The 25,997-nt window shown below is 44.7% G+C and overlaps 2 protein-coding genes and 1 long non-coding RNA gene across 6 annotated transcripts in view; 2 read left to right on the top strand and 1 right to left on the bottom strand.

The window, feature by feature from the left end:
• pex5lb (peroxisomal biogenesis factor 5-like b) overlaps nt 1-25,997 on the bottom strand; it is a 60,536-nt gene that overhangs the window by 20,530 nt on the left and 14,009 nt on the right. The window contains exon 1 of one of the 4 annotated variants that reach the window (XM_044219577.1): nt 12,680-12,981. The exons of 2 other annotated variants lie outside the window; for them this stretch is intronic. In XM_044219577.1, coding sequence (XP_044075512.1) covers nt 12,680-12,694 — 15 coding nt within the window. In that variant the 5' untranslated portion in view covers nt 12,695-12,981. Of the gene's footprint in view, nt 1-12,679; nt 12,982-25,997 lie in introns of those variants that run through there. One more of the 4 variants, XM_044219579.1, reaches the window with a different exon arrangement.
• On the top strand, nt 13,194-14,477 carry LOC122886941. Its single transcript, XR_006380442.1, has 2 exons — nt 13,194-14,113; nt 14,213-14,477. It is a non-coding gene; the product is annotated as an uncharacterized LOC122886941 (long non-coding RNA).
• Nucleotides 18,480-21,930, top strand: LOC122886850 (nuclear factor 7, brain-like). Its single transcript, XM_044219613.1, has one exon. The coding sequence runs from the start codon at nt 19,081-19,083 to the stop codon at nt 20,512-20,514; it is 1,434 nt and encodes a 477-aa protein (XP_044075548.1). The 5' UTR covers nt 18,480-19,080; the 3' UTR covers nt 20,515-21,930.

Here is a 25,997-nt window from a genome sequence, read left to right as displayed (position 1 = left end):
CTCTAGATACAAGGATACATTTGGACAAATCAAACACTGGCTCTAGATAGGGCCGTTGGAAGGGGAGGGCGAGGCGAGCGGTGTTCAGATGGTTGCAAACTGCAGTTTCACCACTAGATGCCGCTAAATCCTCCACACTGGACCTCTAAGTGATGTGTTTCAAACCTCCATTTTGTTTTCTTCTATTCACAGTCCTTATAATCCATTTAAACTAAAAGCCTCCTGCCAGGCATCGACCTCATTTCACATCCAAAATATTCCTGTTAGTACATCAGAATCTTTTTTTCCACACAAACAACTGCACTGGCACCACACAGGTACAGCAGGTGAGTCTGTGCAGCTGTGAGGTTGAACTGGTCACCTCCTAAAGTTCAGAATAATAAGTCGTGACAGGCTGATGGAGTGAAATCTGCCTCAGTGAGCCCAGCAGGCAGGAAGAGTTTATCAATAAAACATCATCCACAGTTTTATTATTAGACCGGCTCAAATACAGACACGAGTCGTGACGGAGGGATGAGTGCAGCAACACGACCTGCTCCTGCTCCACCAGGACCATTAATGTAAGAATCTGGCTTAATACTTTAGAGCCGGACCAAGATCATCACCTGACTTTATCCTCTAACAGACGTATCCGAGTCAGCGTGAAGGTCGACTGATAGGTAACGATATAGTTGTAGTTCGGTTCATCTGGAACGGATCAAGAACCGTTAACGTGAAGTCACGTGGACGGACTCATTGGACAGTTTTGGTGAAGTCATCCTGCATCACTTCTTGACTGACAGCAGGTCAGTTTGCACTTTACCGAACCTGTTTATTGATCTTCTCTGGCAACACCATAGCCTGTAAATAAAGATGGCCGACGCATCTCCTCTTCCTCCCCGTAGACTGTAATCAAGCCAAAATATCCGGATACGGGAGCAGCCATCTTGGCTGGTGACGTCATTTGGAGCCAGAGTCTGCAGTGATCGGGGGTGGAGCCGCGGTATCGAGGTCCCGCCCACACTCCCGGCTGAATCAATCATGAGCAGAGCTCAGCTGTCAATCATGACGTGTAACTCCCTTTTTATAGCATCAGATGACTAATTATAACCAGACGTATCAGAAAAACAAACACTAAACAAACATCAGCGTGATAAGAACGAGCTAAACTGACAGAAACCGTCTTTGGGAAAAGTTTATTTGACGGTTTTTAGTTTGTCCCATCGGCTAACATGGAGGGGGCGGGGCTTATGACCTGTACTGCAGCCAGCCACCAGGGGGCGATCCAGATGTTCTGGATTCACTTTATATACAGTCTGTGGGCGACACAAAGAGCTCACTAAGAAATAACTGATTATCAGCATTATTAGTCCAGACCGGACTCATTCATGAATAATGACGAAGTAGAAACAGACAAAAGAGGCATCTTGTACACAAATATTAATACTAATACAGGAGGGTATCTACTGTGTGGTCGCTACATTTCACTCTTTAAGTGTAAGGAAGAGATAAAATACACGAAGTAGGACACAAACTCAACTTTCTGATGTATTTCAATCCATCCCAGCTCATAAAATCTCTTCCTTGACCGTTATTGTCAGCAGATGGATTCAGTACCGGTTTATCTTTTGAATTCAAAAGCATCCTCAGAAACAGAGTCTGCATTACAGAGTTTGTCCACCAGAAAACATTAATACGTTCATTATTACACTGTAAAATGGCCCAAATATTGCTGCAGTGATGTAGAAGTGTACTCCAGTACACTGTGACATCACTGATCTGCGTTTCAACTGTATTTCTACTCGATTTTACTGTTTCTTCTGTATTTCTATTCTGTTTCTACTGTGTTTCTGCTGTGCCACACACTAAAAATAAAACCAACCAGATGTACCATATTCATTTTCAGAGAAACAGATAATACGGAACTTTATTATCTGTGTTTGATGATCAAAGCTGTTTGAAGGAAGCTGATAACTTATATTCTCTCTCTTTCTCAGTTTCCTGTCGGTCGCCCGGCTGTGAAGTCTGTGTGTGTGTGTGTGTGTGTGTGTGTGTGTGTGTGTGTGTGTGTGTGTGTGTGTGTGTGTCTGTGTGTGGTGGAGATGCTGTCGGACTAAAAATAACCTGCTGTTGTGCTGAGCAAACAGTCCTCCATCAGCCCAGAGAGTCCCAGCAGAGCTGAGCTCGCTGCTACTCCAGCAGCTCAACAAACACTGTTAGCATCCGCACAGTAACCTGGACTTCACTGACATACAGCTACAGCACTACAGCACTACAGCAACATTACTAGAGCTACAGCACTACAGCACTACAGCACTACAGTACTACAGCACTACAGTACTACAGCAACATTACTAGAGCTACAGTACTACAGCACTACAGCACTACAGTACTACAGCAACATTACTAGAGCTACAGTACTACAGCAATACAGCTACAGTACTACAGCTACAGCACTGCTACAGCACCACAGCTACAGTACTACAGCACCACAGCTACAGTACTACAGCACTACAGCAACATTACTAGAGCTACAGTACTACAGCAATACAGCTACAGTACTACAGCTACAGCACTGCTACAGCACCACAGCTACAGTACTACAGCACCACAGCTACAGTACTACAGCACTACAGCAACATTACTAGAGCTACAGTACTACAGCACCACAGCACCACAGCTACAGTACTACAGCACCACAGCTACAGTACTACAGCTACAGTACTACAGCACTACAGCTACAGTACTACAGCACTACAGCAACATTACTAGAGCTACAGTACTACAGCACCACAGCACCACAGCTACAGTACTACAGCACCACAGCTACAGTACTACAGCTACAGTACTACAGCACTACAGCTACAGTACTACAGCACTACAGCACTACAGCTACAATACTACAGCACCACAGCTACAGCACTACAGCTACAGCACTACAGCTACAGCACTACAGCTACAGTACTACAGCTACAGTACTACAGCACCACAGCTACAGCACCACAGCTACAGCACCACAGCTACAGCACTACAGCACCACAGCTACAGTACTGCTGCACCACAGCTACAGTACTGCTATAGTACTACAGCACTACAGCAACATTACTAGAGCTACAGTACTACAGCACCACAGCTACAGTACTACAGCAACATTACTAGAGCTACAGTACTACAGCACCACAGCTACAGTACTGCTATAGTACTACAGCACCACAGCTACAGCACTATGATTGCTGCTACTGAGCTTGCCGCTACTCCACTGACGCATCAAACAAAGCATTTTTCTATAAACTTTTCACTTCATACAATTGCTCCTGCTACTGATAATACTGTTGTTACAGCGCAAATGAACACACAAGCTGACTGAGGCTGCAGCCCAGGGGCCCCACATCGACAGGGGCCCCGGATTGGCTAGATTTATTTTCTTTTATTTTTACCATCTCTAACACACACTGACATCAAATGTGTTTCACAGACTTGAGGAATCTAAAAAAACGAGCTGATTTTAAACACTTAGAAAGCTGTGTGTTATTTTCAATAATCTCCAGTGTGGATCAAAAGGCTACGATGACTGAAATCTGACCGATGTAAAATAATTAATACTCTGTTGGAATAAAAAGCACATGTAACATTTATGTTTTCTGGCTTGTTGGTCATCAAGAAGCTGAGTCTCAGCAGCCAAATGTCTCTTTGATCTAACAACAGCTGCTGTTAATCCGCTCTAATAGCTTCCTTGTTATCTTGATAGCAACAGCAAAGTGGGTTAACTACATCGGAAACAGAAAAATAACAGCTGAACAAAGGCTCAGTTCACTATCAGACCAGCCAAAACCTCACTGCTCACACGAAACAGCAGCTCTTAATATACAGTCGTGTTTCTGTGAATCATGAGTCAGGATGATTTTGTTGTTTATTCCTGTATACATGCTCTGTCTTGTGTCATATTTCCAGCAGGCTGTTGCTCCAAATGTGTCACTGTGTTACTCTTTTCTCTCTTTCTTGGTAATACAGGCTGGTAGGGGCTCCTAGGGGCCCCACGACCGCCTTAACCCATCGCTGCTACTACAGAACTACTTGTACTACTACTGTTACTTCTAGTACTACTCCACATCAACGAGAGAGAAGAGGAGTTCTCTCGAGGATGAAAACATTCTCCTTCACTGCGAGCGGTGAACGTTATTGTCGCAGCAGGACAGAAGAGACCGAGGATTATAAAGGGTTTTATTACTGCCTCACTTTAAAACAAAGACTACAGGTGCAACTTCACATGAAGTCTAAGTTAAAATGGCTGATGAGCTGATGGTTCAGGTGTAATCAGTTAAATAAAACATATAAATGAAGGTGTGGTGGTGAAACTGTGCCAAGGGCAGCAGCAGCAGCCTGGTCAGCTGACGGAGGAATATCTGACCCCGGAGAGTTTAGATATTTATATCCTCCAATGATCCAGCAGCTCGACTGCTAATTAATCTTGTATGAGAGTTTCCCCCTGTGGCTCTTTGTGCCTCAGTCACCCACACTGTAACTACAGTACAGGACGACTACGGGAGCCTGCAGAGGACACTCTGCCTCTGAAACAAACAGGAAATACAGTCTGGCTCAGGAGGGGAGGGTTTATGCTGTGCAGGGACAAGTTCTGATAGCCGGATTCATTAAGCTCCACGGCCAACAAATCCCTTATTGAATCTTTGATTTCTGATCTCAGATCGTCTCTTCAGCCTCTTTCTGACTCTACAGACGGGGGTCCTCGACTAAGGTGTTAACAATACTGATCTTCCGTCCGTCATGTTAAAGTAAGAACTTGTGTTCAGTTTGATGAGAAGGACGAGTGCTCGGCCTCGGCCTGCTGCCGCTGTTACACCAGATTCTGTGACCTGCAGCAGAGCAACACCCAGCTAACCTTCAGCTAACCTTCAGCTAACGTTCAGAGCTTCCTGCACAACAATCGCAGTTATTCAGTTGATATTTGCTGAATGAGAAAGTAGAATGAATATTATTTCCTCTGCGTTTTTACTTGTTTTACCGAGTCAGGACAGGGCTAATGGTTAATGAATGTCACAGAGACTCAGTATGAGCAGAAAGCTCGACACCCTTTCAGCTCTGTAGAGTCTGAGGAGAGTCTCTGTGGTTCAGGTTTTATACTGAGGGAAATTAAAACAGGACACATTTATTAAGTAACAAACTCCCTGAAAAGATTTGACGAGGGACTCGAAAGGATTCGAATTCGATAAAACGCTATCGAGCACCATCCCTGATGATGGATAATTACTTTTTACAGAAATTCCTTCAGTGCAGATTTTAAGTGATTTCACCGGAATTAAGTTGATTTTGATTTTATAAAACTGATATAGGTTAGGGCTTCTGCTCAAAATCCTAAACTCTCCAGTCACTGACTGCATTTCACACAGACACTAGCATCACCACTGCGATGTGGTTTTCGGAGTGTCCCGGTTCTGTGTTGGGCGTGTAAAGATTTTATCCTGATTTCAGAAACCTAGAATGAGTCTTCAACAATCATATGAATAATTTGTTAAAAACAATCCGATTTTAATCCGTCTCTGACGCTTCATGATTGCATTTACACTCAGCTCTGACAGACACATGAAGTGGCTGAAGTCATTTCAGCGGATTTATGAAAACATGAGAAGTGACCTTGTGATGGTGAAACCTGCCTCGTCTCCTGCAACAACATGGCGGAACAATAACTGCACACTGCTCGGCTTAATGGACTGAAAACCACAGAGTCCCACAGGAGGCTGTGTGTGTGTGTGTGTGTGTTGTGGCAGCAGAGGTCTGTCTGGGATCCTGCACTCAGTCTGATCATCAGTCCGACAACAAGAACTGTTTTCTGTTGAACATCAGTCCGCTACATTCATCACCCCAAGATGGACGTAAAAAGGAGTTGAACCAGATGTTCCGAGTGTAACAGAGACCACAGTAACTGTAATATTATGGTGCAAAACGCTGTTGTCACTGTTGATGCTATGTGAGGTCCAGTAACAGCTGATAATCACTTATTTCTTGTTGAGCTCTTTGTGACACCAGAAAAGATCAATCAACACTTCAGGTTCAGTAAGGTGCAAACTGACCTGCTGTCAGTCAGACTCCGTGGGTCCAAGTTTACGCCGCTGTTTGTTTGTAAAAAGTCAGCGTGAACATGAGCCAAATGACAGGTGTGAGCGCACCTTTCATTAGCCTGAGAGTACTTGGTCAGTCTCTAGAGGGAAAACTAGTTTGGTCACTTGGCTATCTGACTCGTGTCAAACTTTGAGCGGTGCCTTTACACTCTCCTGCAGTCACTCTGAGCCGCCTAATGAAACAAAAAGAGCTTTTTCTGCAGGTCTGAGCGCTTCATCAAACTTTAACTGGTTTCTTATGTAACGGAGAGCCTGACGGGCTGCGTCTGAGACAGGAACAGAGGTTACTGCAGGTCAAAGCGGCTGTCACCTGGACACCTCAGCAGGAGCTTCGCCTGAAATTACTTTCTGACTCTTCTGGTTCAGGAGGCGTTCAAGGGCTCACACAGAGATAATTAATGTAACTTTACAGCTTCATGTAAAATACACAGACTGTGTGTAGACAAGGGTACACCTGGTCTGGTCTCTTCGTTCCAATGACGGGAATCTTAATGCTGCAGCATACAGTGATATTTTAGACGACAGCGTTCTTCCAGCTTTGTGTCGACAGTTGCTGTTTCTTTCCTGTTTCACCATGATAATGTCACCATGCACAAAGCAGCTCCATAAAGAAATGGTTTCCCCAGTTTGGAAGAACCTAACTGGTCCTGATCTCAACACCTTCGGGATGAACTGGAGCACCGACAGAGCCAGACCTGAAGCGCTCGGCATTCCCTGAACAAACAAATGGACTACAACAGGCGAATACCACGCCAGAACAGCTCGTCTCCAGCGGAGAGAGAAGCATCGAACTGAAGGAACGAGGGGCAGAAACATGACGCCAGACTCATGGAATCCTTTCCAAAATAAGAGAACCGGTTCAAAATAGACCCGAGGAGAGGCAGACCGGAACCAAACTGTGGTGGATCCAAACAGACCCAACACAAGATCTCCTCTGCTAGCAGTCGACGCCCCTAAAACGTCCATATAAGGCCGCCTGTTAGGCTCCGCCTGTGGACAAGTTTCATTCATCAAAGAATTTCACACGGCGGAGTCCTGCGGTCGGAAATCGACAGACAGACACAAGTTCAGCAGAGTCAGGGGTCGTATCAGAGGAGCTATTAGAAAATATTAATCATACAGCTCACAAAGTGTCATCACAGCTGCACTGGGACAGACATGAAGAGAGAAATGTTTGACGTGAAGTTAGACGCTAGAAAAGTCTTTCTGAAGCAAAGCGGCCCGTGACTGATGAGAGGAGGTCACGTGACGTCACAGAGGTGTTAGACGGGATGATATTACATCCGACAGCAGGGGAAGTTACACTGTCAGGTGCTTTAACAGAAGTCTTTAGACAGCAGAGATTACAGAGAAAGAGCGTTTTATGGATCCGGACCAAACCAAGTTACGATGACGTAACTACCCACGTTGACATGCTTTTACATTTTCATGGGAGCTGTGGTTTTTTTTCTGTGTTCACAAAGTCATTGTTGTTTAAATTTGTTAAAATCATAAAAGGTTTCAGTTTCTAATATCAGATTTATTTTACAATAAAGAAAATAAACTCCAGGAACACGTTTCATGTTTTCAGAAAAACTGATGGATGAGAGATTGTATCGAGTTACAGAAGCTGGTGGAACAGAGGCTGGACAGGAAGTGATGTCACGACTTCAGCTCTCCATAGAGGGCTGCAGGGATGACGTTTTTTTGAAGGTCGTCCCGGAAGTTAGCGTCGCCCCGGTTCCCTCGACACAAAGCCAATGAGATTTCTCCATTGGGTTTTGGATTATTGCAGAAAACAAGCTCTGTGGCAAACAAACGTTGATGACATTCACACGTTTTGTTCACCAAGATAATCTTCACAAGTGAACACCACTGTTATGATTTTTGAAGAATAAATGCGATCGCCAGAAGTAAATAGCTAACGTTAGGCTATAAACGAACTACACCGCGGTCGCATGCCGCAACGTCACCGCCACTAAGCTTCCAACTGGTAATGTGATTTCGCGCGCTAACCTCTTCTACAAAAGCCTTTCCTCTTAGCGTGACCTAGAACAGTTGGCAGAGTATAAACCACGGACGTATAATACATCACACAAACGAGGCTGTAACGGCGGAGCAGTGAGGAGATGAGTTTTCGTGTTCGGCGTGACGACGTTTAATGTCCCCGACAACCTCTGTAGTCTCATTTAGCCACTTGTTAGCAACCGCCTTTCTAAAGACACGTAAAAGCTTCAGTATTCACGAGTGGCGTATTTACTGACGGATTTTATGTCGTAGAACAAATCGTGAAAATCTCTTAAGCTTGTGTAAACGACGGACCTTATTTCAGGCGTCTAACCAGAAACCCGTTCAAAACACCCACTGACTCGAGACGAGGGAACCGGAGGCGCTAAAATGCTAACTCGTTTCCGGGTTTTAGGACGCATTCCTGCAGCACTCTATTGAGTCCTAGGTTTTGATTAAAATCCTCCAGAGTGACATGTTTCATATTAACCTGCAGCAGGAACACCAGCTCTGTCCAAACAGAATGAATCTGTCGGCTCTTCAGTCTGTAATTAGAGCCACGGGAAGCTTCCGGCCTCTTCAGAGAAGCCGTTTGATCCTTTCGTAACCTCACATTCGCGCTGTCGCCAAGGTCGGACGTGCCCTTTCCCCCGCAGAGCAACACCCTCATCAGAAACCCTCCTAAAATGTTGCTCCGCGGGGGGGCGGACTCCCTCATTCACAGTGCTTAATGAGAGGAAGTGACACGCTGAGGGCAAACATGGTGTTTGGAGACGCTTCGAGGCTGAGAGGACGACGAAGTGCAGCATCGAGGTCTGATCGTCTTTACCTCCAACAGACAGACAGCTGAGACAGGCAGGCAGACAGGTGAGACAGGCAGGCAGACAGGTGAGACAAACAGACAGACAGGCAGGTGAGACAGACAGGCAGGCAGGCAGGCAGGCAGACAGGTGAGACAGGCAGACATGTGAGACAGACAGGCAGACAGGTGAGACAGACAGACAGCTGAGACAGGCAGGCAGACAGGCAGACAGGTGAGACAGGCAGACATGTGAGACAGACAGACAGGTGAGACAGGCAGGTGAGACAGACAGACAGGTGAGACAGGCAGGTGAGACAGACAGACAGGCAGACAGGTGAGACAGGCAGGCAGACAGGTGAGACAGACAGACAGGTGAGACAGGCAGGTGAGACAGACAGGTGAGACAGGCAGACATGTGAGACAGACAGGCAGACAGGTGAGACAGGCAGGCAGACATGTGAGACAGGCAGGCAGACAGGTGAGACAGGCAGGCAGGCAGGCAGACATGTGAGACAGACAGACAGACAGGTGAGACAGGCAGGTGAGACAGGCAGACAGATGAGACAGACAGACACAGACAGAGAGGTGAGACAGGCAGACAGGTGAGACAGAAAAAGGTTTGATAGCTCACTGCAAACATTTGTAATTCTTACTCTTGAACTAAAGATTCAAGTAGCAAATAATTATTTTAATTATCAATTAATCTGCAGATTATTTTCTTGATTAATTGATTAATTGTTGTCTATAAAATTTCTGAAAATAATGAAAAAGTCCACGGTGACGTCCGCAAATGTCTTGTTTTGTCCGACCAATAGTCCAAAACCAAAAGAGCTAGCTGCTTTAGCTGCTGTTGTAGCTGTAGCTAGCTGTAGCTGTAGCTAGCTGTAGCTGCTTTAGCTGTTGTAGCTGTAGCTGCTGTAGCTGTAGCTGTAGCTAGCTGACGGTGTTACAGGTCTGATGGTGCCGACTGAACCTGCAGCACCGTCCCACGTTAGTTCAGAGGCGTCCAGCGTCTCCCGACAGCCGGCGGTCACATACAGAAACGCTGTAGCCGCAGCAGCCGAGAGACGAGATTTAACACTTTAATACTTCTGAGGAAACTAAATTCTTTTCTTTTCAGACCTGCAGATGCCCTGAAACCAGGTCTGGAGCCGGACTACGTCTGTGAACTCCTGACCAGGTCTGAGCCGGATCACAGCCCGAAGGCCTCTGTCTTCCCCAGAGCGTATTTTACCTTCGCTTTATTTAATATTGTTTCTTGAAAGTACACATTTGTCTATATTTTTGCTCTACATTTACTCATTTGTACGAATCAGGGAGACGGGTCAGCACTTCTGATGGATCGCAGCTCTGCAGACTCTTCACTCATCAAGGACTCAAAGACAGACCTGACACCGATTACAGAAAACAAAAGCATCACTTTCCTCTAAAGAAAGAAACTGGAGGTCAGAGGTCACCGTCCAGTTCAGGACCAAACAGCACATTCATATTTTGTTTATTAATAGAAACCTTTAACCTTGGTGCTTTTCACTGACTGTGATTTCTGCGTCCAGCTGAAACCTCGGGGACATTTGAGGAAGAATTGATAAAACGAGACGATCTGCAGAGGAACTTGCTCTTTACTCTAAACTATAAATGGATGGAAAAACTGCAAGAACCCTCATTGATGCGGACACCTGCTTATAAAGAGTCGACTTTCCTCGTTGCGTTTCTTCATATCGTCTTCTTCGTTGGTTCTGAAGTGGTTTTATACTGAAATGATGAAGATAAAGAAGCCCAGCTGTGTTTCAGACCTGCAGGACGCCGTCATCGTCACTTCAAAGCGCGTCTGTTGCGTCTGACTTGTGCTGCGTCCGTTTCATCTGCACTTTGTTGCAGCAGATCAAAGTCGGCCGTTCGACTCTTCGCTCCGATTTCTCTCCTTCCTGCCGTTTCTCTTCAAAACGTCCAATCGGATGCATTTGTCTCTTTGGACAAGCGCGCTCTGATCGGCGTCTGAACTGGGATCAGTTTCTGTTTGGTGGGGGGGGCAGCATGGTACCAGAGGTGTGTCTGTGTATTTGTGTACATTGTTATTGTGTCAGGTCTCTGCAGATATGAGGGCTTTGGTGGGTTTAATAAAGTTGTAAGTTCAGATCAAGTTTAGCGAAGGGAGGCATCAGTTACGCGCTAGATCCTTTATTGTGTCCGTCCACATTAAAGCAACCGACTCCCGCTGATACGAAACGCTCGAGATCCAGAAACAGACGGGAAGTTATAGAAAAACTCTCTTTTTGTATAGAAATTAAGTTAGTGAACAGGAGAAAATGTCAGTTCTAGCAGTCAGCTGTTGAATAATGAAACTGTTACTCAGAGGTTCCTTCTCAGCCGACTTCCTGAACCTTCATCCACCCGCTCGCTTATTATCTGCAGGAGCGTCTTCAGTAGAGCCTGAGATCTGTTCCCACGGGAAGGCTTGGCTTCTACTGCAAACAACGAACTGACTCTGGATCCAGGTTTTACCTTTACAGGACAAGTTTCTCTTTCCTGCCTGGGCTTTATTCCCGGGTGGACTGCGGTCCGTTCAGGAAACACGAACCTCCTGAAGCGTTCAAACTGAACCTTCATTTACAGAAATCTGTGAAACGCTTCGCTCCGAGTCCGAGAGTCGACAGAAATGAGCCTCCCGCGTTAAATATTAGCGTTAATATGGATCTGCTTCCCGGGGCGCTGCTCGCCATGAGCTCAGTGCCGGCTGTGGAAACGGACGGACCCTTTCTACATCAAGCCACAAATTCTGTTGAGCTCAAAGAGTTCCTTAAACGCCTCCAGCAGATTCAGAAGTTGTTACAAACACAGACTCTGTTTAAACAGATGATACTGATACAGGGCTGCGCCTCACAGTTATTATTATTATTATTATTATTATTATTATTATTATGTTTGATTCATCCGCCTGTTATTTTCTCACAGAGTCGATTAATGTAGAAACAGTGAAAACAGTCCAGCGAGTCGAGAGCCGAGGTATCGACTGATCGATTCGTCGCTTCAGCTCTCGTATCAAACAGGTGAAACACGCAGAGCACCTGCGTCCGGCCGCCTCAACTTAACGACACAAAACTGAGAGAGCAGCAAAACGACTCCAGTATCAGTTATTGATCAGTTATTGATCAGTTATTGTTGCAGCTGTAGACAAATCTTCACTAAACCCTGCATGGAGATCTCAGGTCAGTTACATCTAAACACTGGACCACCACAGCGTGTGTGTGTGTGTGTGTGTGTGTGTGTGTGTGTGTGTTACTGTGTGTGTGTGTGTGTTGTGTGTGTGTGTGTGTGTGTGTGTGTGTTACTGTGTGTGTGTGTGTGTGTGTGTGTGTGTGTGTGTGTGTTACTGTGTGTGTGTGTGTGTGTGTGATGTGTGTGTGTTACTGTGTGTGTGTGTGTGTTGTACTGTTACTTTTTGATTCACATTTTATTGACCAAACAATTAATCGATTGAGAAAATTATCGCCAGTCTGACATTTAAAAAAGTGATCTAGAAAACTAGAAAACGGAGGTAAAATCAGATGAATCGTTAATGAAAACAGAAATATTCAGATTTGCTGTTGAGGAACTTTTTCACATTTGAAAACTGGCAGACAATCGATTCTGTTCCTCTACAGAGAGCCAGGGGGTCTTCCTGGATCCTGTTCACGTGTTTTACTTCATAAATGCGGATTCTCCCGTCGGTGACTGCTGAATGGACGTTGTGGCGGTTTGTGGTTGAACACGTGACAGTTGAAAACAGGTAAAAGCTCACCTGGACCTGGTACATGTCTCTGGGTCAGTCCTCCGCCGTTCAGCGGGACGCAGCCTGGAGCTGCAGCCGCCAGCAGTCCACCACAGCCCGCCTCCACTGCAGCGAGCCGCTCGGTATCTCTCCGGGGCCTCTCAGCTCTGAAACCGCTGCAAAATAACGCTGTGCCGGTCCGCTCTGCCTCCCGGTCGGTCCTCCCGGTCGGTAGTCCCGGTCCCTGCAGGTTCCCGGTCCGCTCTGTCCAGCCTGTCCGACGCCAAAGCACCCAAACGCCGCGGGATCCGGTTATCATCTCGCTCCGCTCCGGTGGAGGGCGGGATGAAAACAAACCGAGCGGAGCCGAGTCCGTCCGAGCCCGTGCCGAGCCACACACGGTGACTTCCTGTAGGGGATTTCACAATAAAAGCGTTGTTAAAATGTTTCAAAATAGTGAAATTCAAGCCTAAAGAAGTCACGTGAGGAAGAATAATATTAAATATCTTCCTATCCTCTTTTAGATGTCCTGGGATCAGGACAAAAAGTCAAATCTGTCAAAGATTTAGTCAACAATGCACAATATATTATTTATTTGGTTCTTATGATATATCGAAGAAATTAAGTTTTCAAGCCTTAATTGAAGACTACATTAACGTCACTATTTTGTTATTGTTATTATTATTATTGTTACAGTTTCAGTCATTATAGTTCTGGATTAACTATGATGAAAATGAAGCAGGTTTAAAGGGAAAACTAACATAAGGTCTTCACATATAAAACACAGGTAACCAGTCCGGCCGATACAGACTGCTGTTCTGATCTAACAACTTCTGTCAAATCATCAACTGTGTCATGTGATCATGAGAGGGTCGAGTCAAAGCTTAGAGAACTCGTTCCTGTTATTTCATATGTGAGCACTTTTAATACAAATATGTTGTTCTAAAGATAAATTTCAGTTAATTTCTTTTCAAATGTATGCTTTTATTTTGAAAGCAAAGTTGCATCACTGCCGGTTTAATTTTTTTCTTCTCTTTGACACATGAAACACCTGAGAAACACCTGCAGGTGAAATATTTATTTCAGACCGACAATTCTGAGAGTTTTTATCAAGTTTAGTCCTTAAAACAGATAAAGTGGTTATTGTAGGTGATTTCAATATTCATGTGGACGTTGATAATGACAGCCTTAGTACTGCGTTTTGTCATAGTTAGCCACATCTCTCCTCCTATCCTTGTGCGCTCTAGTGTTGCTCTCCTCTCCTGGTGTTCCTTGTCAGTCCTCTGTTCGTCACTGTGTGTGTATGTGTGTGTGGGCGTACTGGGCTGGGCGGGCGCCCTGGTTCACCTCCTGCTGCTGATCACCGGCACACCTGACGTTCATCATCCAATCGGTCTCCACAGTATCACAGTATATCCACCTGGCTCTACCTCACAACCAGCGCCAGATTGTCTCCATACTATCGTACGACACCTTTGCCACGGCTCTTTTCTCGACTCAGTTAACTTTATTGTTACCCGTTATTTGTTATCTCTTGTGTAACCATGTCTGTCTCTGCCGCAGAGTTATTCCCTGCCGGTGATCGCAGCCACCGTGTCCTCTCTGATCTCTGCAATGCCGCTTCCCTGTTCTGCCTGCCACGATACACGAGCCATATCCAGAAGCCCCACCCAGCACCTACGCCCTTGGAACCCAGCCGGTGCTCCACGGACTGTGCTGGTAGACTGCACTCCTGTCCCCAGCAAACTACACCTGTCCCCCCCCTGCCCGCTCTGGAAGAGTGCTCAGCAACCAGTACTGGTGTACAAATAAAAACTGTTAAAACCTACTATCCGGCTCTCCACCCCGCTGTGTTCTGCTTTTGGGTCCTTAGATCGTAAACCATAACACATTTATCTCATTGTTAGATTTGATTGGATTTTGTCAGAGTGTCCATGAAGCCACTCACTGTTTTAACCACAACCTCGACCTTGTTCTGGTATACGGCATTGAAATTGATTATTTAATAGTCTTTCCACAGAATCCTTCATTATCGGACCATTATTTAATAACTTTTGAACTGCTGTTACTGGACTCCACGCCATAAGGCAAAAACTCCTACTCTAGATGTCTATCTGATATTGCTGTGGCTAGATTCAAGTAAGCGTTCCCATCTGTATTTAATTCTATGCCATGTCTCAATATAACAGAGGACTCTGTAAATCGCAGCCCCTCCCAAATTGACCATCTAGTTGATAGTGCTGCAGGCTCACTGCGAACGACACTCTATTCTATCACTCCTCTAAAAAAGAAGATAATAAAACAAAGAAGATTAGCTCCATGGTATAACCCCCCAAACCCGTAAATTATAGCAAACATCCCGAAAACTTAAAAGGAAATGGCGTTCCAACAACCTGGAAGAACCATTTTTAGCCTGGCAAGATAGTCTTAAAACATGTAGGAAGGCCCTCCGTAATGCCAAAGCTGTTGTAGTTTAAGGTTTTGTCATTTCCTGTTTTATTTTGTAGTATTCTCCTTCCTTTGTGTGTCTTGTGGTTTTACTTCCTGTCTTTATTTGCTTTCCCTCCAGTTTTGATTGTTGGCCCTTCCTTGATTGTTTGCACCTGTGTCTCATTGGCTCACCTTCCCTAGGGTATTTAGTCCAGGTCTCGGTCTTTTTTCAGTGTTGGATCATTGGATCATGTCTGATGTTGCTCCTGTCTTGAGTTTTGTTCCTGTCTTGTGAGTGTCCTGACATTTGTGTGTGTCTTTTGTTGTACCTGGTTCGCTGACACTAACTCAGACAACCTAATGTCGTCAGGCAGGTTGTTCCAGAGCCTCGGGGCCCTGATGGCAAAAGCTCTGTCCCCCTTAGTTTTCATCCTGGACTCAGGAACAGACAGGAGACCCCTGCCCGAAGATCTCAAACTACGTGAGGGTTCATAAGGGATTACAAGGTCTAAAATATAGTCTGGGGCCATGAAGAGCCTTAAAAGTAATCAACAAGATCTTAAAATCAATCCTGAAACAAACAGGGAGCCGATGTATAGAGGCTGAAACAGGTGTGATGTGGTCAAACCTCTCGGTCCTGGTTTACAGTCTGCAGTCGTTTCACAGTTTGAACGATTAAGACAAGTGAACAGACTCTTACAATAATCGAGGAGTGAGGAGATAAAAGTATGTACAACAGTTTCTGCATCACTAAGATTTAAAATAGATCGTATTTTTGCAATGTTTCTGAGGTGATAGAAACATGATTGGACAAGCTTAGTGATATGTTGCTCAAAACATAAATTGCTATCAAACAGGACACCAAGATTTCTTGCAACAGGCTTGACATGTTGTGACAGGTTACCAGTAGATGGCAGTATTTGTTTAGTGGTGTGTTGGGGCCAATAACAAGGATTTCAGTTTTATTTGAGCTGAGCTGAAGAAAATTGATCGACATCCAGTGTTTTATGTCAGACAGGCAGTCCTGCAGAGAACTCAGCGTACTGAGGTCAGTGGGCTTGACAGGGAGGTACAACTGTGTGTCATCCGCATAACAATGAAAAGAAATCCCATGTCTGCGGTTTACATCACCCAAAGGAAGCATGTATAAGGAGAACAATATTGGTCCCAGAATTGAACCTTGAGGAACACCGTACTTGATATGGGAAAAGGATGACATGAAGTTATTAATGCTAACACAGAACTTCCTATTGGACAGATAAGATGAGAACCAATCTAGTGCAGTGCCAGATATGCCCACCCAGTGCCTCAGTCTATCTAAAAGAATGCCATGATCATTAGTGTCAAAGGCAGCACTTAAGTCCAACAGCACAAGAATTGAACACATGCCTGCGTCTGCATTCATTACAAGGTCATTAGTGACTTTGAGGAGGGCTGTCTCGGTGCTGTGGTGTTGACAAAAGCCCGATTGGAACTTTTCAAAGGTATTATTGTTTTCCACAGCAGCAAGAAGCTGCTTAGATACAAGTTTTTTGAGAATCTTCGAAATAAAAGGCAGTTTGGAGATTGGGCGATAGTTATCCAGGAGGGTGGGATCAAGCCCAGGTTTTTTTAGGACTGGCTGGACACAAGCTGTTTTAAAGTAATCAGGGACGCAGCCAGTAGACAGCGAGCTGTTAAAAATAATTAGCAAAAGGGGTGCAATACAATCCATAACTTCCAATAAAAACCTAGTTGGTATTTTGTCCAGACGGCTGGAGGATACTCTCATAAGAGACATGATGTCTGCGAGTTCAGAGTAACAGCAGAAAAATTGCTCAAAGAATCCCTGAGCGGGTGATCCTCATCTAAAAAGGCAGGGTTGGGGTGATTTCAGATCTTATTAACTCCACCTTTCCAGCAAAGTGCAAAAGAAACTTTTCACAATCAGCATCACAATCAGCAGGGGCACAAGGAGAGGCAGGGTTAACTAACTGATCCACAGTCCTAAATAGGAATCTAGGGTTGTGCTGATGGGCAGAAATAAGTGCAGAGAAATGACATGTTCTTGCATCTTTCACCATCCTATTAGAAAGGCGTAATAACTTGTAATAGTTTGACTTTTTGATTTGATTCTTTGTCTCCCGTGGACCTTGGTTGGATTCTGGATTTTGTACTTTGCCTGCTCCCTATTGGACTGTTTAGCCACACTGGACTCACCTCCCTGTTTCCACCACTGCCAGCGAGTAACCCATTTTCCTGTTGCCTGTTCATTACCTGTCTGCCGAACCAGTCTGCCTGTACCTGCCTGTAAACCACATCACCCCCAATAAACACGGTAGCCATCCGGCTACTTCACCTCATACCGCTTCCTGGTCATCTGCCTTTGGGTCCACATACCACTACACAGCACACACGACAAGAGCAGCTTACTACTCATCATTAATAGAGGAAAATAAGAACAACCCCAGGTTTTTTTCAGCACTGTAGCCAGGCTGACAGAGGGTCACAGCTCTATTGAGCCACGTATTCCTATAGTCCTCAGTAGCAACGACTTCATGAGCTTCTTTAATGATAAAATTTTAACTATTAGAGAAAAAAATGATCAAGTCCTGCCTTCAACCGGTACCGATTTATCTTCAAACACAGGAATCTTAGAAACAACTGTAAAACCTGATATATATTTTGACTGCTTTGCTCCTTCTTCAACTAACTTCAATGATTAATTCATCTAAGCCATCAATCTGTCTCTTAGACCCCATTCCAACTAGGCTGCTTAACCCTTAGTTAGCACTTCTTTACAGGAATACAGTATGATCTTTATTAACAGGCTGTGTACCACAATCCTTTAAAATAGCTGTAATTAAACTGCTTCTTAAAAAGCCCACTCTTGATCCAGGGGTTTTAGCCAACTACAGACCTATATCTAACCTTCCCTTTCTCTCTAAGATCCTTGAGAAAGCAGTCGCCAATCTGTTGTGTGACTTTCTAAATAACAATAGTTTATTTGAGGATTTTCAGTCAGGATTTAGAGTGCATCATAGCACAGAGACAGCACTGGTGAAAATTACAAATGCCCTTTTAATTGCATCAGACAATGGACTTGTCTCTGTAATTGTCTTGTTAGATCTTAGTGCTGCGTTCGACACCATTGACCATCACATCCTATTACAGAGACTGGAACATGTAATTGGCATTAAAGGAACCTCACTAACCTGGTTTAAATCCTATCTATCAGATCGATCTCAGTTTGTACGTGTTAACGGTGACTCCTCCGTGCACGCCAAAGTTAGTCACGGAGTTGTAGTTGCTGCTATAGGCTGCCGGGAGACTTCCCATGATGCACCTCTTTCTTCTTTCCTTCTCTCCCTCTCCATCTGTATGCATTTTTATCCCATTACTGCATGTTACTAACTCAACAAATACAAAGAATTATAGACAATGAACCCAACTACATGTTCGTTGCTTTAAACTCTCTATTTTGACTAACTCATAACCCCCCAACTGTCACTGCTGCTATGAAATACACACTGTTTACTGAAGAGTATACTGAGCTGTTTCTGCATTTAGTACTCCAGGAAGTGATGCAGTGTTTCTACTAACAACTAACTACTTTTATTGGTAGATTTTACTGTTACTGCAGGTAGAAAAACAAGAGCGTGTCCAATCCTATGAGTTCCTGCTCTGAAGAAGCTCCGCCCCTCAGCTTACACAAACCAGGAAACAGTTTCTTCTTCTGCTTCACTGAGACGAGACACACTGAGAGACAGACGACAAGACTCACCTTCAGACCAAAACCACCACTTCCACTGAGAGAGGACAGCTACAGGAGGGAATACTGGGAATACTGGAGGACGACCACTTCAACCTGCAGCTGAATCCACAAACTGAACAAGAGTTTTACAAGAACAAAGACTCAGAGTAAAAGTAACTTTCAGGGACGTCACTAACGGAGGGAGTGACTGACTGTTTCCTGTCTGAGCCGTCTGCCTGCTGCGAGTTCAGCTTCACTCAGAGACTAAATGGCTTCCAGGTTAGAGGAGGATCTCTGCTGTCCTGTCTGCCATGACATCTTTAAAGATCCTGTCATCCTGTCATGTTGCCACAGCTTCTGTAAAGTCTGTCTGCAGAGCCGGTGGACAGAGAAGGAAACTCAAGAGTGTCCACTTTGTAAGAGAAGACATTCAAAGCAATTACCTTCCAATTTGGCGTTAAAGAACCTGTGTAAGGCGTTCAGAGAGGAGAGAGGTCAGAGAGCTTCAGAGACTCTCTGCAGTCTGCACTCTGAGAAACTCAAACTCTTCTGTCTGGACCATCAGCAGCCAGTGTGTGTCGTCTGCAGAGATTCAGAAAAACACAGCAACCACAGATTCAGACCCATCGATGAAGCTGCACGACAACACAAGAAGGAACTTCAGGAAACTCTGGAGCCCTTAAAGAAGAAGTTACAGGTTTCTGAACAAGTTAAAGTGAAGTTTGGTCAAACGGCAGAACACCTGAAGGTCCAGGCCCGACACACAGAGAGGCAGATTAAGGAGCAGTTTAAGAAGCTTCACCAGTTTCTAGAAGAGGAAGAGGAGGCCAGGATGGCTGCACTGAGGGAGGAAGAGGAGCGGAAGAGTCAGATGCTGAAGAAGAAGATGGAGGCTCTGAGCAGAAAGATAGTAGCTCTTTCAGACACAATCAGAGCCACAGAGGAGCAGCTGAGAGCTGAAGACGTCTCATTCCTGCTCAACTACAAGGCTGCAGTGGAGAGAGTCCAGCAGCGCCCCCTGCTGGAGGATCCACAGCTGCCCTCAGGAGCTCTGATAGACCAGGCCAAACACCTGGGCAACCTGACCTTCAACATCTGGAATAAGATGAAGGACATGGTCTCCTACACTCCTGTGATCCTGGACCCAAACACTGCTGGTCTAAGACTCATCCTGTCTGAAGATCTGACCAGTGTGAGACGAGGAGAGAAACAGCAGCTTCCTGACAATCCAGAGAGGTTGGGTTCTTACGGCTCTGTCCTGGGCTCTGAGGGCTTCAACTCAGGGACTCACAGCTGGGAGGTCGAGGTTGGAGACAATAAAGACTTGTCTCTGGGTGTGTTAGCAGAGTCTGTCCAGAGGAAGGCAGACATACTGTCTGGATTCTGGAGAATACGGTTCTTTACAGGCGAATACTCAGCATGGTCACCATCAGCTTTTCCCACTGCTCTCCGAGTGCAGAAGAAGCCTAAGAGGATCAGAGTGAATCTGGACTGGAACAGAGGAAAGCTGTCGTTCTCTGATCCTGATATTAACACACACATACACACCTTCACACACACTTTCACTGACAGACTGTTTCCATACATTTACACTGGGGATTATCTCCCACTGAAGGTTTTACCTGTGAAGGTCTCTGTGACTGTAGAACACCTGAACTATGATGACGATGATGACGACGACGATGCTTTGAGGAACATGTGACTATGTCGTCCTGATGATGTTGTTGGTTGTCATGGTGACGTTGTTGGCATTTACAGTATAACACCAAATAACAAGAAAACATCTGGGACAAAAAGCACTTCCTGTCATCTTTCTTCAGTAGAAGTCTCAGAGCGCAGAAACGTTTCATTGAGAGCAAATCAAAGCTGTTCAAACAAGAGACGAAGAAACGGACGAACACAGATAATCAGACTTTGCTGGGAATCCTAAAACCACCGAGTTGCTGACTCAGGTGGTGCGTCAGCAGCTGATCCAGCTGGATTATTTTAACAACTAAACAGAAAACTGAACTGAATTAAGTTTGTGTTTCTTTGAGAGGCCTTTCACCGTTCAACTTTATTTACTGCTCGTTAAAGTTTAAACCAACAGCCATATCTGAACAGACAGCGAGGAACTGCACCCAGGAAGTGTTGCACATGTTCAGTTTCTACGTGTTAATCACAGCTGGATGTTACTCACCTGGTGAACTGGATCCATCAGCTGGGCTCACTGAATATGTGATGTTAAAGACTCTTTCTAGTTTCACCTTCAGAGAATTTACACTCATTTTTAATCTTTTTAAGATCTAAATTAAATGATCTTTTTATTTTTTACGTTTAGTTTTATTAATTCATAATTGAAATGCAGAAAGAATCAACTTAACAGCTATATAAACAATTCTCAATGTATTAAGTGATTGTAGGAAGTAGATTAAGTAAAAGTCTGTCATTTATATCTTTTATTCTCTTACATGTGTTATCTTGTGTGTCGACTTGAGCAATATGGTTGAAATCATTCATCATCACAATATTAATATAAATATTTTATCGATAGTCTGTCACAATATGGCGACAGGATACAAAAGTGTTTCATTACAGCTCAGAATGAGTCATTTGAACAGAAATCTGTAGAACAACGAGATTATTAGATGAAATGGTTAAATGGCGTAGCTACAGTAAACCTACCGCTTACATCGCTAAAGGTTTAATAATAATTTAAGTTATTTTCCTGTTATCTACTGTTGTTTTTATGACCGATCTGCTCCGTTATTATTCAGCCTGTTTCTCATGTGGTCAGTAAATTACCTTTATGTAAAAGCTCAACAGGAAGAACTAACTGATCTGCTGTCAGTATCTCGGCTAGCTAACTTAGCGAGCTAGCTAACTTACAAAGTTAGGACACAGACACATTTAGAAAGTTAAATTAGCTCATAAACAGGATTAATATTAGATAACAGTTTAGCTGCTGTATGTCTACCATTAATAAACACTAGCTAACTAGTTTAGCTAACTAGCTAAGATGATACTATATGAATTTAAACAGGCTAATGTAGCTCACCTGTAAGCTATCATGCTAACTGAACCTTCAGTCTGTCCAGGCTGATTATTCAGCCAGTAAATAAAACATCTCCGACCAAGACCTCGAAAGCTCACTGATTTGCATGTTATTTGCCCCTTGAGGCAAATTTGTGATTTGTGATATTGGGCTATGTGAGAATCAAAAACTTAAACAAAGATTGCTTGCCTATTATATTAATACCATGTTGAAACTTTTGTACACACATACACACACTCAAGGCATGAGGCTTAACAATTCAAAGTGTTATACTGCAGACTTGCTGACTGCAGGGAAACGTTTATTAGCTGTTGCAAACAGGCTTCCACTTTGTACTTTACACTTATTTTAATTTTATACTTATACCCACTTGGTACTTAATTAATCTGACCTGAATTATAGTGTATTATATTTTTTGCTTAGTACTTCTATTTCTGTGTGCACTGACAGGATAGTGAGCAGCTGTAACAAAAGAGTTTCCCTTCGGGGATCAATTAAATATTTCTGATTCTGAAACAGGGATCTCAGAAAGAACATCATGTACTGAGGAGAGTATGTATTGTTATGGCCATGAGAGGAGAAGTAGCAGTTGTGGGGAACGAAGCAGAGACTTTAGCAACTTACAAACAGAGGAAGTGTAGGATTCCTCCCCGAGGGCGCTGTCTCCACACGAAGGGAGAGCTAAGCCTAAACCACAGCTCCTCCCCACCTCTGTAGAAACCTATCAGATAGTTGCACATTCTCATTTAAAACTCTGTGTAATGCTAAGAAGAGGATTCTTTTTTAGGATGTTGATTACAGATTAACAGCTTGCTGATGGTGGTTTTCTGAATAGAAAAGATCTTTGTACAAGATATGTTTTGATCCTCCAATGTTTTAATAAATGCCAAATTAAGAAATAGCTTCTCTCCAGACTTTTCTTTTGCAAATAAACAAACGTGCTGACAAAATTTGTGACCCCGACATGATTTGCTGAGGAAGAAAAGGAGAAAATTCGATGCCGTCCATTGCTGAGGTTTTTTCCGGCGGGACCGGCTCTGTGTTTCTGGAGTCCTCGTCACTCACCGGGATCCCTCAAAGAAAAGGTAAACAATGTACTGAAATTGGAGAATCAAAACTAAGAAATATATTTAAGCGTTAAAGTCCCTAAGGGTAGAATCCCTAAAAGAGAGAAGAAATACTGTGTCAAAGAGCATATGTGAAAATGAAATGTTGATGTCTCAGTAAGACAACAAACAGTGGAAACCTAGCGGTGTTAACTCAAACAGAGCCTTACTGATTGGGTCAGTTACTCGGGTGAAGTCCATACAAACTGAAAAACCAAAATTTAGATTTTTTTTTATTTAAAGCTGCACTTGACAAAAGTGAAAGTATTTTTTAGAAGCAAAAGGAAGAGACATGAGTGGGAGTGAAGTACTCTGTCTATAAAACAAACTGATTTTCTAATGTATTTTTAGGTAAGTTGCTTTTGTGTACTGGTATTCACATTGCGGTTGTTTTATGTGGGGTTGAATTTGCCCTATGAGGTAAATTTTGGGTTGCATGAGCAACAATGGTGGGATGGTCTCGTGGACATGAGTGACTGGGGAGACATATCACACTCCCTGGGTAGATTGCCAACCTGTCTTATGAAGACATCTCGCTAACATTAGTAAGTGAAGAACCGATCACGCCGTAGCCTCCTCCTGTTGTTTTGACATTAGAAGAACGTGTAGCTGCACATGAGAGGACACTAACAGGGTTAGGAAAGTTGTGGATTGTGTGGTTTATGGTTTAATTCTTGAGCTACATTGGTTTGGGTTGTATTATCTATTTGAAAAATATTGAAAGGACACCTGAAGGTGTATCTGTACAAGCATAATGGGAGATCAGCCTATGAATTTGGGCCAGTTAAAGGCACATGTGATACAAAAGCTAGAGGAAAAAGTAGGTGAAAAAGACAAGGGACAGACAAAGAAAGCAGTGGAAAAGTTGTGGGAGAAATGGGAGAGACATGGTCTCCTCACCAGCAACCAGGAAGCTGAGCTGCCCACCCCTCAAGTGATCATGTGCATGGTGACTGACACAGCTGCAAGTCATAGAGAAGCCCTTTGTGATTGGGAGACGGCAGGAAGCCATAAATGGGGATTGGCATATAGGAGACTGGAGAAGGCCAGAGACAGAGATGCGACCACCACATTATTTGCGAAATAATGACGGCAGCAGGCAAGGCAAATGGAAAGCGAAAAAAGGAGAAAAACGAGGGGTCAGTTGCTGCCTCAACAACAACAACAACAGCAACCATGCTGTCCATTTCACCAACCGCTCCTCCAGAGAAGGGGGGTCCGCCCAGCCAACTGTACCTCTCCCTCCAGGGAATAGGACCTCCCCCTCCATACCGCACTCCTCCTTCCCCGAGGAACCATCCCCATACCAGTGCAAGCTCCGGTGGGTGGTCAATTGGAACTGGAGACACCGCATTGAATGCCGCCTTCCAGGAGAAGCAACCGGAGCCATAGGATCACAGGCTAAGCTTATGGAACACTCCTTGAACCGGATGGAAGTATTGACATCTGCTGTGGCAGAATTCTCTCTAACCAGAGCACCTGCTCTACATCTGTGCCTCCAGGAGCAAGCCTCACTGTACCTGCATCAGCTTCACCATCGCCTGCAGCCTCCAGAGGAACATCAATAAGAACTGAGGTTCCAGGGAAAGGGAGTGTAGCCTCCACCCACTCAGGGACACCAGAACTCCCCTGATGGATGAACCGCCAGTGCCTTATGGAAAGCAAGGGGAAGGAGGACTAACAAAGGAAGAATCAATGAGACTAAACTGTCAGCATTACTTGGAGGAGTTGGAGAGAGAAGGACTCAGAGAACGGGACCCTGACAGCGATAATGAACAAGACAAGGAGAGAAGGGAAGTGAATAATCACCTCCTCTGGACCATGGGTCATGATCCTGATGGATGGGTGGAGACTCCAATCCAGAGAGTGGCGCGAGTGCTTACAGGCCAATTTGAAGGACACCTGACTCCCCTCGAGCCCACCTCGATGCCACAGGAGTCTAGACGTCTTCCAACATCTCATGGACACACCTATGATTTACGAGATAGAAAAAAAAAAGTTAAACTACACCCAGATGCCCCTACGCGTGGCTGGGAATGGCCTAGCAGCTTATGTCCCTTTTGATCATAGAGATATGGATGGATTGATGGGAAAACTGCCTCCTCTAGCTGGAGGAGCAGAAGACTGGATTGCAATGTTGGAAAGCTTCCCAATGAGAGAAAGTCTTTGTGTTGGAGATATGAGAATCCTCCTTGGAAGAGCAGAGGGGGTACGGGTTGCAAAGAAGTTACTTAAGATGGCAGGAATACGATCTGCGGATCCTGACCACAGACCAATCAACACCTTCAGGAATCTGTGGGATGCCTTAAGACAGCAATATCCAACTGACAGAAACATAGACGGAATAGGAGATATCAAGATGAACCCTGGAGAAGGAATGCTGGAATATTTGAAGAGAGCAGCCAAACTGTGGGCACAACATAGTGGTGCCAAACATGATTCCAGTGAAGCTATACAGGCCCTGTGGAAAATACAAGGTGTGTCAAGGGGCTCCCCGATGAAGTACAAAAGGCTCTGGTGGCTGTGGTAGGTCTCCAGAAGATGTACACCAGACTACCACAAGGCTACCGGGACAGCCCTGGATTGTTCAGCGCTGTACTAAAACAACATCATACAGTATGTGGACGACATTCTCTTGGCTGTGCCTACTGCTGAAGCCTGCCTGACTGCCACACACTCCTTGCTCACTTTGCTTGCGGAACAGGGATACAAAGTCAAGAGAGACAAGGGGCAAGTTTGCAGACGCATGGTTGTGTTTCTAGGCCGTGAAATTTCCTTTGAAGGACACACCCTCATCGCCTCACAGAAGTCATCCATCCTGTCACATGGAAAACCAGCCACAGTCCAACAAATGCTAGCCTTTTTAGGCCTGACGGGATACAGCAGGAACCATGTTCCAGCATATGTGGAGTTCACACAACCCCTGCGCGACATGGTGGCGGAGGTGGGAAATCGCAACCTCACCGGCCACTCATGGACTCAACCTGCAGAAGAGGCCTTCACCCTCACAAAACAAGTACTGGTACAAGCTGCTGCTCTGACATC

This window comes from Siniperca chuatsi, linkage group LG13 (assembly GCF_020085105.1).
Source record: "Siniperca chuatsi isolate FFG_IHB_CAS linkage group LG13, ASM2008510v1, whole genome shotgun sequence".
NCBI lineage: Eukaryota > Metazoa > Chordata > Actinopteri > Centrarchiformes > Sinipercidae > Siniperca > Siniperca chuatsi.
This window is presented reverse-complemented; position numbering and strand designations above follow the sequence as displayed.